Source organism: Sander lucioperca, chromosome 9 (genome assembly GCF_008315115.2).
Source record: "Sander lucioperca isolate FBNREF2018 chromosome 9, SLUC_FBN_1.2, whole genome shotgun sequence".
Classification (NCBI taxonomy): Eukaryota; Metazoa; Chordata; class Actinopteri; order Perciformes; family Percidae; genus Sander; species Sander lucioperca.
Genome location: NC_050181.1, coordinates 25,827,768 through 25,841,845, shown reverse-complemented (window position 1 = coordinate 25,841,845; position 14,078 = coordinate 25,827,768). Strand labels below are relative to the sequence as shown.

General features: G+C 44.0%; 1 protein-coding gene and 1 long non-coding RNA gene across 3 annotated transcripts in view; one reads left to right on the top strand and one right to left on the bottom strand.

Moving 5' to 3' along the window:
* Positions 1 to 14,078, bottom strand: part of LOC118495754 — a 257,782-nt gene that overhangs the window by 11,633 nt on the left and 232,071 nt on the right. The gene's annotated exons all lie outside the window — the stretch shown is intronic.
* Positions 1 to 14,078, top strand: part of adcy8 (adenylate cyclase 8 (brain)) — a 122,929-nt gene that overhangs the window by 68,098 nt on the left and 40,753 nt on the right. For both annotated transcript variants that reach the window (XM_031292186.2, XM_031292178.2), the window contains exon 7: positions 2,610 to 2,880. In XM_031292186.2, coding sequence (XP_031148046.1) covers positions 2,610 to 2,880 — 271 coding nt within the window. The remainder of the gene's footprint in view (positions 1 to 2,609; positions 2,881 to 14,078) is intronic.

Below are 14,078 nucleotides of genomic sequence, written 5' to 3'. Positions count from 1 at the left end.
CTTTTAGGTTCGCTGACTGTCTCTGACCTCACACTGTGCAGGATTTGATTCACTCCTGCACAGTTCACTGATTATCTGCTCCACTCTGGCTGAAGGTGTCTTCGTTTTTGGGCTGAAACCTGCCGACTCTGTAACCAACCATCCAGGACATACAGTATATCTGTGAACTGAAAGGGAGGATGTTGTTAAATAAATCTGCTGGGATTTTCAAACTGAACAGCTGATTTTAAAAACTCCTGCCTGTCCAGGAGTGGGCTTGTGAGAGGGCTAGGGTTAGCCTGGTCCTACCAGACTCTGGTCCATTAGCCTGGTCCTACCAGACTCTGGTACATTAGCCTGGTCCTACCATCCATCCATCTTCGTCCGCTTATCCGGTAACGGGTCGCGGGGGTAGCAGCTCCAGCAGGGGACCCCAAACTTCCCTTTCCCGAGCCACATTAACCAGCTCCGACTGGGGGATCCTGAGGCGTTCCCAGGCCAGGTTGGAGATATAATCCCTCCACCTAGTCCTGGGTCTTCCCCGAGGCCTCCTCCCAGGTGGACGTGCCTGGAACACCTCCCTAGGGAGGCGCCCAGGGGGCATCCTTACCAGATGCCCGAACCACCTCAACTGGCTCCTTTCGACGCGAAGGAGCAGTGGCTCTACTCCGAGCTCCTCACGGATGACTGAGCTTCTCACCCTATCTCTAAGGGAGACGCCAGCCACCCTCCTGAGGAAACCCATTTCGGCCGCTTGTACCCTGGATCTTGTTCTTTCGGTCATGACCCAGCCTTCATGACCATAGGTTAGGGTAGGAACGAAAACTGACCGGTAGATTGAGAGCTTTGCCTTCTGGCTCAGCTCTCTTTTCGTCACAACGGTGCGATAAATTGAATGTAGTACCGCACCCGCTGCGCCGATTCTCCGACCAATCTCCCGCTCCATTGTCCCCTCACTCGCGAACAATACCCCAAGGTACTTGAACTCCTTCACTTGGGGTAAGGACTCATTCCCTACCTGGAGAAGGCACTCCATCGGTTTCCTGCTGAGAACCATGGCCTCCGATTTAGAGGTGCTAGTCCTACCAGACTCTGGTATATTTCATTTGTCCAGAGAGTCTGGCCACTCTCCATTGACAAGTGTTAACTTCCTTGAAGGCGGTACTCTGTTGAAGTTTAAAACTATTGGATCTGCCCAGAGCCACTCTGGATCTGCCATAACCAATCGTTAACGTTTGGTCGTAACGTTGGCTTAGCATCGCTAGCGTTCGCCTTAGCTAACTCCTTCACCGCTAACGGAGCGAGCTGGAAAATCAAACTGTTCCCGAACCCCGTGGTGAGGAGGGCCACAACATCATGGCCACCAACACAACTCAGCAAAGATTGTTCTTGCTCGGGCTTTAACTTCTGGATATTTGGCAGCGTTGCCACAACGGACCAATATATAGATATAGATATATATCTCTCGCATCTTTCTCCGCCGCCATTATGGAACTACAACTCAAACTAGCACACAACCTCAACGTCATCGTTCTCAACCACTCCCTCTGTTCGGTGATTGGACCGCCAAATATTTGGCCGGAGAAAACCCAAGAATATACCGCAAACCCAGACGGAGTACTGAAGGAAAATGAAAATTGAGCGGAAGTACGTAGGAGGGCAGAGCCAAGCTAGGCTAGGGTGGCGGCGTTTGAAAAAATGTCATATAAACGGTTTGCCAGATTGGATGTCTACACTAGAAAATGTGGAAAGTACCTGAGCTTTCTGGAGGACTCCTAAGAAGCTTTGTGCTGGAGAGAGACGTGTATGATGGGCTTATGGTGATGTCATTTATACATGTTTATTTGGTTTATGATTTATGGGGCCCTATTTTAATGATCTAATCGCACGGCGTGAAGCGCATGGCGCAGGTGTGTTTAGGGCGTGTCCAAATCCACTTTTGCTAGTTTGACGGCAGAAAAAAGGGTCCGTGCGCCAGGCACACTAGGGTTGTACTTAGTGTCTTCATTAATCAGAGGTGTGTTTTGGGCGTAACATGCAATAAACCAATCAGAGATCATCTCCCATTCCCTTTAAAAGCCAGGCGCGTTTGGACCTTGGAGCATTGCTATTATGATGGAGGATTTGCGCCGTAATGTAATCTTCTGCATGTGTGTGTGCTGCTGTGCGTCCCTGTGTGCGTTACAAGCATAGTACGCGTGTGCTGTGCATAAGCCTAGGAGTATTTTACTAATTCGCTGTTGAAATAACAATGAAATGCTGCGTTATTGACTTTAGACCAGGCTTTTGTCGGTTAATGGCGCGATCACTTCCCGCTGCCTCAAGATAGCAATACTCCCAGAATGCACCTGAACATTTAAACAACGTGGACGCTGGACGGGAAATTGACAACTGTGTCGGTCTTAAACTTGTGTCGGGCTTTGCGCTGCACCAGGTGCAAGATAGGGCCCTTTTTTTTTTGTTACTACTTAGTTACTTACACTTAGTGTCATCTTTTCTTGACTTTTGTCTGGGTGGGTGATGATGACAAAGGGGTGGGGGGATGTGTTCATGTTGTGAGTTGTTTGTATGTTGTACAACAAAAAGGTTCTCAAACTGGTTTGACTGGCCTCTCCCTGTCACCGTTCCAGGAGGATTCACATCTCCAAAGCGGCTCTGGACTGTCTGAACGGCGACTACGAGGTGGAGGAGGGTCACGGGAAGGACCGCAACGACTTCCTGCGCCGCCACAACATCGAGACGTACCTCATCAAGCAGCCGGAGGAGAGCACGCTCAGCCTGCCCGAGGACATCATGAAGGAGTCGGCCAGCTCGGCGGACCGCCGCGCCAGCAGCACCACGTTTAACGAAGCGTCCTGGAGCCCCGAGCTTCCCTTCGACAACATCGTCGGGAAGCAGAATGTAAGTCCCGCCGCTGCTCGTGATTCAAGTCGTGTTGTCATGCTCTGCACTTTATCGCACTGTTGGATTAAAAACGTCTATTTTAACAAACGCGTTCTGCAATTGAGGATTGAATTTAGGATTATTTGTTTTCTAAAAACGGCATTTTCTAGGAGGAAATATCGTGTTAAAATCACACTTCAATTCAATTCAATGTTATTTATAGTGTCAAATCATAACAGGAGTTATCTCAGGACACCTTACAGATAGAGTAGGTCTAGACCACACGCTATAATTTACAAAGTGTCATGGTTGCGATTTTCTGTTATAGTTTTCCTGTTTTATGCTTCAGTTTCCTGTTTTATTTTGTAGTCTGTTTTCTCCCATGTCATGTCTTGTTTTACTTCCTGCCTTGTGTTTTCCCGCCTTTGTGATTGTCTGCCCCGCCCTGATGTGTTTCCCTGAGCCCTCGTGTCACCTGTGCCTTGTTTCACCCTCGTTACCTTGTGTATTTCGTCTCTGTGTTGTCTTTGTCTGTTGTCAGATCATTGTGTGTATAAGTCTACCCCGTTTTGTTTCGGTGTGCCAGTTTATTTTTGGATGCCTGGTCTTTTGGTTCCTCAACGGTTTTTGGTACAATTTTTGCCTGCTTTCTTCAGGACTCCTTTTGTTGCATCGCTTCTTTATTTTATTAAATCCTCAAGCTCACCACTGCCCTGTTGTCTCTGCATTTTTGGGTCTGCCATTTCCCTAATCGTAACACAAGAGCAAGCATTTTGGTGCGACAGTGTCAGGGAAAAACTTTCTTTAAACAGGCAGAAATCTCAAGACAGACCCTGGCTCTTGGTGGGCGGCCATCTGCTGCTGCCGGTTGGCACACAGAGACACTGATACAGAAAAATATGATATATTATAATTATACTTTTCTAAAGTTAATTTTTTTGGCATTTTAGGCCTTTATTTGTGACAGCTTAGACATGAAAGGGGAGAGAACATGCCTGCGTCGAGGACTGAGCCTCTGTATATGGGAGCACACTTTACCAGGTGAACTACCCAGGCGCGCCATAATTATACTTTTACCAGGATATGTTAGCTGTATGGCTGCACGATATGAGGAAAATATGCGATAACAATGTTGAATATCGCGATTACAATATTATTTGCGATACATTTCTGCTGCTTTCAGTAATCTGCAATGTAAGTTGCTTGTTGAATTTTAAACAAAAGAAAGGAAATCCTTTCCAACATTCTTTTATTGAACAAATTGAACGTTGAATAGAAAAGATGCCACTAAGAAAAAAGAATGACAGTTACATTTCAAAGTGCAGTTTTCTACTGATATTTTCTTTCAACTCACACAATGTGTCTTTCACGATGTGTTTATTGTGCCAGTTGATATTGCGACGCGATAAAAAAAAACAACAATATATATTGTGCAGCCCTAGTTAGCCGTTTGTCAAACCTTTTGTTTTCAGTCAGATTTTGTGCAGACTTTAAGCCTCGCTGCAGGATGAAGTGGTTTCTTAAGATGGACGTTTTTCTGCAGTACATTGGGTCTTCTCAGTTGCCTGTTTGTTGCCTGTTTTGTCTTTTTGTTTGTTTTCCTGGGAATGAGTGGACGGCTGTCTGCATCGCCGCGTGTCAACCTGCCTGTTTGTGAGGATGACGAGCTTCTGATTGTGTGGCCCATTTAATTCAAACCTCCTCTTTATCCCTTCTTCATTTGTCTGTGTTCCCGACCGTCTGTGACAACAAGTCAGCCCACGGAGGCATCGTGTTGACATTTTGGGTGTTTTTGTCTGCAATCGTTGATTTTGGAGAGCAGTGCAGGCTTGAGTTTTTATTCTGAATCCATTCTTTGAAATAATTGGTGATTTCTTAAAGTGCTCATATTATGGTCATTTTCAGGTTCATAATTGTATTTAGAGGTTATACCAGAATAGGTTTATGTGGTTTCATTTTCAAAAAACACTATTTTTGTCATACTGCACATTGCTGCAGCTCCTCTTTTCACCCTGTGTGTTGAGCTCTCTGTTTTAGCTACAGAGTGAGGCATCACACTTATGTTAATTCTTTGTTGGGAGTCACACATGCTCAGTACCTAGGTAAGGACTACTAGCCAGTCAGAAGCAGAGTATGAGGGCGTGCCCTGACAGTACCTAGGTAAGGACTACTAGCCAGTCAGAAGCAGAGTATGAGGGCGTGCCCTGACAGTACCTAGGTAAGGACTACTAGCCAGTCAGAAGCAGAGTATGAGGGCGTGTCCTGACAGTACCTAGGTGAGGACTACTAGCCAGTCAGAAGCAGAGTATGAGGGCGTGCCCTGACAGTACCTAGGTAAGGACTACTAGCCAGTCAGAAGCAGAGTATGAGGGAGTGCTACGCTAGCAGCTAGGTGAGCATTATAACGTGTGTTCCAAAGTGACCACGTTTGTCTCTGAAGTAAAGGCTGGACTACAATAGAGCTGTTTGGAGCAGTTTGTGAACAGTGTTTTCTGTTGGAGATGGTAAGTCTCTTTGGGGTGGACTTTAGGCTTTTCACTTTGTAAACCTATAATGTGCACAATAAAGATATATAACACAATAAAGTAAAGGGAAAAAGCCAAAAAGCATAATATGAGCACTTTAAGGTCGACATGTGACTGACAAGTAAACTAGAGTGGAGACTCAAACACCCCAAAACCATATCTAATTAGCTTGTTGCACATGAAGGTAAATGTTGTCATGGTTCATGTTGGAGAAGCCAAAAATGTGTGTTTTTGTGTTGGATTTGGCCTGCAGGGTCTTTACATCCATCTCAAACCCATGGTCAACAAGCAGCCATCTTGTCTTGAAGATATATGATCTTTTCAACAGAATATCATTTAGGAACAAATGTTCTGTCAGCTACTTTAGATGTTGTTTAGTAACACATATGTGCCTTGTAAATCACTGGTTTTTCTTTTTCATGAAAGAGCTAACCAGCTAAGCCCTTAGCGCCCTTAAGCAGCTTAGCGCGGCCCAAGACAATGGTGATCGGTTTAAAGAAATGCAAACAACCCAGAGCATTTCTTCTGCAAAATAGTCTCGGGAAGGAACTTAATTTGGTGGAACATTTGCACCCCGCGAAAGAAAACGCCACATACAATATTAAATAAAGTTAACTGTTCACACAATACAGTAACATTATATATTTAAATTAGCTGGATACATGGTTAAACCTCATTAGCTCTTACCAGTGTATCTTCGTACACAGCAATCCCACCAATCAGTCCCAAACCGTCCCAGTTAGAGAGGAGATGCCCTAAACATATTCTTTGTAAATCTTTACAATCATTCCCCGGAAGAACCAAGCAGGCCTGCCTTGTTGCACAGTCCAAATTTTCTTCAAAACTTGACATTTTCAGCGTGTAGCTCGCTAGCTCGAAGTTTGTTGTTGTTACTTCCCGTAGCGAAGGGAACACACAGAGAGCGGAAGGGACCTGACGCCAAGCTTTAGCTGGAAATATACTTCTGTTGATTGAGACTAGATAAGACCTGATCTACTGTCTTGCCTTTGTCTTTTATTATGATCTAGATCTGGTTCTTCATGGATACATATACTTACTTCCAGTATATAGACAAATAACAGAATAAATGGATATGAACCACGTCAAGAAGCAACCTGGCAAACTTCAGGCTCGGGGTCACCTTTATTTATTCACTTTCCTGGGATTCATTCCAGGCAAATGTTGGTCCCGAGCCCTCGCAGCCACCAGACATTCACAGACATGCGAGGTATCTGCTGCACTCTCAGATATGGCATCAAACATAATAGCTCCGGGGGGGGAAAGGGGGGTTGAAGCAGAATATTCAGGCCACATTTGCATCCCCAGATTTGTTTTGAGGCGACTTGCTGTTTGCGTCCTGCCCTGCTGGCAGACACCCCAGCGCCCAAACAAAAAAAACACGCCGCCTGCTTGGGACTCAATGTTCCTTTTCCAGAACCAACAGGAGATTTTCTACAACCTGCTGCTTCTCCTCCAGGCGGGTTAACTCTGCCACGTCTCATCAGAAACATTTCTAAACCCCGCTGGAGGGAGCCAGATCAATTAGCTTCATATTTAATGTTACATAGATACATTGGCAGGTCGTTTCAAAGCCCTGGGCGGAGATACTGGGGATGTTTATTTAGATATGATGCACAGGAGTGTAGAATATTAGCTATGTGCAGTCATTGAGGAAGTGGTTCAAGCAAATGTCTCTGACACATAGAAGGTTAAGCTTAAGCCTTTAACTATAGTTTAAGCCTTTTCATGGCATAAGACTGCATTGTGCACCAGACAGATAAGCAGAAAAACAGGAAAGGCAGTTAACGTTAAGAGAACAGACGAGGAAGTTGCACCAGACAGAGGCCCCGACCTTGGCATGTGTGTTCTGTGAAGATAACAGTTTCTGCCTAGAAACAAGGAGACACCCGGACCGAGATCCTGGTGGACCAGGCTCTGACTTGATGTCTGTTGCTAGGGAAACTTAGACTCTGTTTTTGTGATCCCACAGCTGTGTTGTAACTATTATGCTGGACTCAGTAAACTTTGCTTAACTGAACTAATCGTCTCAGATTGATCCTCGTGTTCTGGTAAACTTAAGTCCGATGAAAGGGTTAGGCGCAGGAATTAATAAATTGGAGTCAGATTTGACAGGCCTTAGGGCCTTATTTCGGACAAATTCCCACTACAGGAGCCAGACAGAGGGAAAGCCTTGTATATTCAAAGATTTGAAGAAGTATATCTTTTTGATATTGACTTCTCTCTTGTATATGGCTCTTTGATATGGACACTGAGTTCAGAAAACACTCTCTACCTGCAAAAGTTGATTACAACGAAGGAGACACTGACGCTTCATTCATGTTTACCCCAGCTCTGCAATATAATGTATGCTTTTGCTCGGAATATTGAGTTGAGAGTTGAGTTGAGAGTGTCAGTTACTCCAAAAGTAGTTTGGATCAACAGAAATACATTTCCAGGATAAAGCCTGACGTGGGCGCTGGATGTGCTTCACCTTCCGCTGTGTGTTGCCGTTCTAAAAATCCCTTTGCTTCGGGAAACAACAACAAACTTCGAGCTAGCAATTTACGCGCTGAAAATGTCAAGTTTTGAAGAGAATTTGGACCGTGCAACAAGGCAGACCTGCTTGGTTCTTTAGGGGAATGATTGTAAAGATTTACAAAGAATATGTTTCCTCTCTAAATGGGACGTTTTGGGACTGATTGGTGGGATTGTTGTGGACGAAGTACACACAGAGATACACTGGTAAGAGCTGAGGTTTAACAATGTATCCAGCTAATTTAAATAGCTCACGTTACTGTATTGTTTCAACAGTTACCTTCATTTAATATTGTATGTGGCGTTTTCTTTTGCGGTGTGCAAATGTTCCACCAAAACAAGTTCCTTCCCGAAACTATTTAGCAGAGCCACCGTTGCTGTGTCAAGAGCTAAGCACCGCCCAAGGCGATTGTGATTGATTTAAAGAAATGCAAAAAATCCCTAGAGCTTTTTTTTTTCCTATCCCAGAATGCATCTGTGGCCCAGCCAGACTTTTGTCCACAGCGCTGTGGAGACAGCTCTGGCAATGCAAGACTTATCAAAAAGCATAATGTCTCTTGTCTATCAATACAAACACAAATACTATAACCCGCAGATGATTAAATATATTCAGTATTGTGTAACCACATGCAATTTATGTATGGTATAAAGCAATATTTCCCAGCTCTCTAGCTCTGGTGGTGTACACTGTGAAATTAGTCTTTTCTCTCCGCTTGTGACAGCCTTTTGTTTCATCTCCTGCAGCCATGAGCTAACAGTGAACTTGCCGTTACCTCTTGTGTGTATATATGTACATGGAGATGTTCAGCTCCCCTCCGTTACAGGCCTGTCGGCAGCTTATAGCATTTGATGTAACCATGCATTTGGAATCATAGGCATGTTTTTTTGTTTTTTTTTTCTGAAAGTGCCACTTCTTTGTTTCTGGCACAATGAAAGCCTGTCAGGACAGTCCTTTTCAAAGATTGTCTCTTTGCATATCAAAGGCTTCTCGGAGGAGTTTTGAAGTGTCTTTTATGTTGTTGCTTGGCTCTGCTGCTCGGAGCGGAACTTCTCCCTCTCCGGTGGTTTCCTGTCCTCCGGGTCCCTGTCGCCCCTTCCTGTTAGTCTGATTCACTTTTCAGCATCACTGAGTTGACAACAAGGTAGAATATTAGGCTGTGTGTGTGTCAGACAGAGAGGAAATAATAGAGGAAGAGGAGCAAGTGAAATGTAGAAAAATGAAAGAGGGCGTGTATTTAAATTGCATTCGTATTATGCAAAAACAGTGTGTGAAAACTGATCCGAAAAGCACTGTGTGGTCTGTAAACGTGAATGACATCTGCGATACAGTGATAAGTAGGAGCTTACGGATACATTGGCCAGGCCACTATAACAGTAGTCTATATCGACGACGTTTAATTTCTGGGATTGTTCATGTGACGCCGGAAATTGTGCCGGTTGCCCCTCATTTGGCCGGATGTCCGTCACCTTCCTCTTTCTTTGTGTTGGCATTCTAAACTCCGGTGGATTTCTGAGGACTATGGTTAACTGCTCCTCAGATCTCTGCAGGGTAAATCCAGACAGCTAGCTAGACTATTTTTCCGATCTGGGTTTTCTGTTGCACGACAATCTTTGAACGTACACATGTTCCACCAAAACAAGTTCCTTCCCAAGGCTATTTTGCAGAGACACCGAGGCTCTGTCCGGGGCTTAGCACCCGCTAAAACGATTGTGATTTGTTGGAAGAAATGCCAATAAACCAGAGCACGTTTTCTCCCATCCCAGAATGCTGTGTGGACTAGTCAGACCTTCCTCTGTAGCGCTGTGGAGGAAGGTCTGGCAATGCGAGACAGGGACAGATAAGATATGAATCAATTGTATCGCAGCGTTACAATGGTATATATAGTGATTGAGTTTAGAAATGGCAAGCCAATCAAAGAGAACACATACCAAAGCTCATTTGAAAGAGATTGACCATCACTACTGCATCTGCCACTAGAGTTGGGTCGATTTCTGGTTTCACCGGTCTGATTCTGGGAATGAGGCTAAACCGGTTTGATTTCATGCCAACCGGTTAAACTGGCATTTGTCATAATGACACTTTCTGACTAATTAAAAAGTAACCTACCTTAGCAACCTGTGACGACGCCGTCATGGTGCTAAATTCAACTTGTATTGCAAGCAGTGTTGGGCAGTAGCGTTACTAGTTTAACTGCTTTTCAATAGCATCGCTGTTTTCTGAATCAAATAGCTTTTCAGTAGCTTAGCTCTTTTGTTGATCAAGTAGTGCGATAGCGTCAAAACAAGCTAACGTACATTTCCCAGAGCATTGTGAAGCTCAAGCACAGTGATGACGCCTGATTCATCTTCTTTACCAGTGGCTGCATGAAACACCAGGAACCACGTACAAGCTCTTTGCTGATTACTGCCATAAAAACTGTATTTGCTCTCTGTGGCCAACCCATTATCTTCCACTCATCCTGGTCTTTATTGTGAAGTACGCTGGTACAGTGATAACCATTGAATAAATGATTATATCGGTCACTGCGTTTATGGGAAGGACCGTCATCCAGGACTGATTGCCATTATCAAGCCCAGAAGATGCAAGCGGCACTGGGTTTTGAAGGACCTGTGAGTCAAGGAAGACGAGCCTTGAAATCAGACTCCCATCTTTGTGTAGGCTCTTTGTACCGGCTGAGTGGCTCTGTCTCCTTCTTCCTCTTTCATGCTTCGCTGTGTGCCTGCTGGCTCCCATGATGCACAGCACTGTCACAGTGCTTTGACCTCAAAGGAGGTTGTGCGTTTCCTCAGAAGACCCAGTTACTCCGTGTCTCATCGCCGTGAAATCTAGGCCAAAAAGAAATGTCGTAGTTTCCACTTTTCTGTTTTGGTTTCGGTCTGTGTTGGTGCTGGTTTCTGAGACGGTTGCTTTCATTTCTGCTGAAGAGAATCCATTAAATGATAAAAGGTGGTTTAGCCGTCTGCGGCACATGGCAGCTCCACGCTCTTTACATTAAAGATGTGCCATAACAAAGGATTCAACACCAATTAACAATATACCAAGGTTCAAGACTCTGAATGTGTCCAATAGTTGTCAAGACATTTGACTTTGTACTACAGTGTTGGTCCAGATCCTTCATTAGCCCCGATGCGTGTTTGTGGTTTACATAAAGGCTTGCACCCCTTCCAAACAAGTCATGTTGCAGTGAATTATACTTCCTGGCTCTAAAGTATAAGATAATCTGTCACACTACCACACATGTGAGACATCCAGCACATGAATATCCTCGGATATTACGGCACCTTCCCCGCTCCCCCACCTCCACTTGCCCTTTTCCTGGTATCATATGTTGGCATTTCGATGAGACAAATATGTTTTGTCAGGGCCAGACTGGGCTAATAATTCAGGCCAGGAATACTAACAACAGTCAAGGCCAATACCCACACATTTACAACAGCCCACGTATGCTCTCTCTTTTCTCTTATAATTCCCATATCCATGCTCAATTATGTCTCATATGTTTTTGCAGCAATGTTTGGACTGATACCATTTGTTACACAGATTTGGTGCAAAAGTTAACCATTTATCATCGCTCAAGAATTTATATAAATGGTCAGAAATTCCTCCAAAATACCACAGTAAGACAAGACCAAGACCTTGAGCAACAGCATAGAAGAATCCATGCTGTGATTTGGTTTAAACAACTTTTGACATTTGGAGATTTCTGACACAAATTGCATTTTTTTTTGGCGATTGGATGGCCAGGACTTCTGTCCAGGAAACTGCTCAGAAACCACCTTTTGGTCTAAATTTTACATCCCCTGAATGCCCTAGGTCTTTAGTTTGTGGTTGTAAAGTTTCATGATGCTGTGATTATACTCAATGTCACAAGAGCTCATTTTATACAGTGAGGTCAGGTTTCAAGGAAATGGATTCACTACAATGAAATGGCTACTACGGCAACTTAAATCATCACACGGGAATACAATTGGACTCATTGAATCCACAAGAGTCTCAGCTTTCCAGGTAGACCCACTATATGCAACTCCAAGACTGTTTAGGCACCCCATCATGCAGAAATATTCAAATAGACCATTTTAGAATTGGCGAAAAATAACATGTGTGTAGGCCTACTGTATGAGAATAACTGCATGGCTTTTGCCCAGACAGCATTGGATTAGCATGTAGTGGGCTGTTTTGCAAAAGGGAGACCTGTGGGTACCCATAGAACCCATTTTCATGCAGATATCGTGAGGGGAGACGTCAAGGGACCCCTTTTAAAAAGGCCATGCCAGTTTTTCCATCGCTAAAATTAAGTCTATTTTGGAGCGTTATTTAGCCCTCTTCCCGTCACGCTAGCATGAAACAGTTGGTACCACTGAATTCCTTCGGTCATCTAGTTTCATATCATAATAATATCTTTAGGGCTTCCACCTCGTAAAAGACAGTAATGCCGGCCAAAATGGCCGGTGGTCCCCAATGCTCTCAATGGCCAGTCCGGGCCTTTCAGAGCTGCAGGTTGTTCTGTTATGAATACGTATCATACATACATGTTACCACATACTGCTGCCCCCATACAGCCAACCCCTGCTCCGGGCAGCATCACATTGATATCACAGAGAAATGTCAGAGATGAAAGCATGTGCCCTTAAGGCTGTGTGCTTCCTCAGGGATGTGCACGACAAAAACAATCATGGCAGCACGGCTCATAACGTTGGCAACAGTCCCCCTTTTGAGCCCTTGTGTCTTGAGAGGGTTGAGGGCTGGAATGTCATCAACGTTATAAAGTGGCCTAGGAAGTATTAGATCCACCTTTCCGATAAAGAGCTGCAGCTTCTTTTCTTGTCTCATTTATACACTATTGTTGTGCCTTATGTCGTTGACGTTGGATGTTGATTGAATGTGGCTATGAGTCTCACTCACTCATCAGGATTGGGAAATCAACCTTTTTAATGATTGTAGCTCTCAACAAACATCAGTTAAACCAAGCAGAATGCAAACAGATCAATAAACCAGCAAGCAACTGCATCATACATCAAAACTGTTTGAGGACTTTGTCTTTATGTAAAAAGAAATAACGACATTGACATGACAAGTTTGCAAACGAGATATATCAGTATGCATTTTGTGTGGAACTTCAGAATTATTATACTGACAGTGTAGCATTTAATTTTCAATAGCAACATTGATATTTTAGGCTCGAACCTGACCCAAACCCCACAGTGTGGACATTTAAATGTGCCTGATAATTAAACAAATTTAAAAGCCCTTCAGGCTCAGTTCAGTGTGCAGATCTCTCATTCAACAGCTACAGTAATGACATGGTATTTTCCACATAAGTGAGCTGAGATCGTCCCTAAAATAGACTGATAATGGGGTCGACATGTCATCACCATGAACTGAGGCACTCATACATAATGGAGCTCATCTGATTCCACAAAACGGCGTCCAATTGTCTTCATTAAAATGACGCTTGTGTGTTTTCTGTGGCTGATATGTTAATGATTTGACACACAGGCCACACATCTTCATTCATATGCAACAGAGGTTTGGTTTGGTCAAGTTCATCTTCAGTTCATCTCTCTCTCCCTTATCGTCACTGTGTATGGAGACCAAAAATGGCCAGTTTGCATTCAGTGAATACTCCATTCTGGCAGACAATTATAAAAAGTCAGAAATATTAAGTAGCTATAGGCAGGACACACACACACACACACACACACACACACACACACACACACGTAAACTCTCTGCCGCAAGTTTAGTTACAGTTTTCAAAACTTCACGCAGACACCGTTCGCTGCGATATACTAATGGCGAGGCGAAAGCAGTCGCGGTGGTGCTATTAATGTTACAATTCCTCTGAGACAAGCAGGCACAACTGACTGACAGGCTAAGGTTGTAAGGAAATACAACTTTATTTCTTTAAAACATCTCAGCAACAAGGCAATTCAAAGTGCTTAACATAAAACATTAAGGAGCAATTAAAAACGGTATGTATCGGTACCGTACCGATACAAATGTGAACGGTACCCAACCCTAGATATGTGAGAATCTTTTCGCTGACGTTGATAAATGCCGCAGGTTCTTGTGATTTGTGAGGCACTGACGGAAACACCTACAAATTGCAGTCATTTATAATCTCCAGGTAGTTCTGATTAGATTTAAATCTCCCC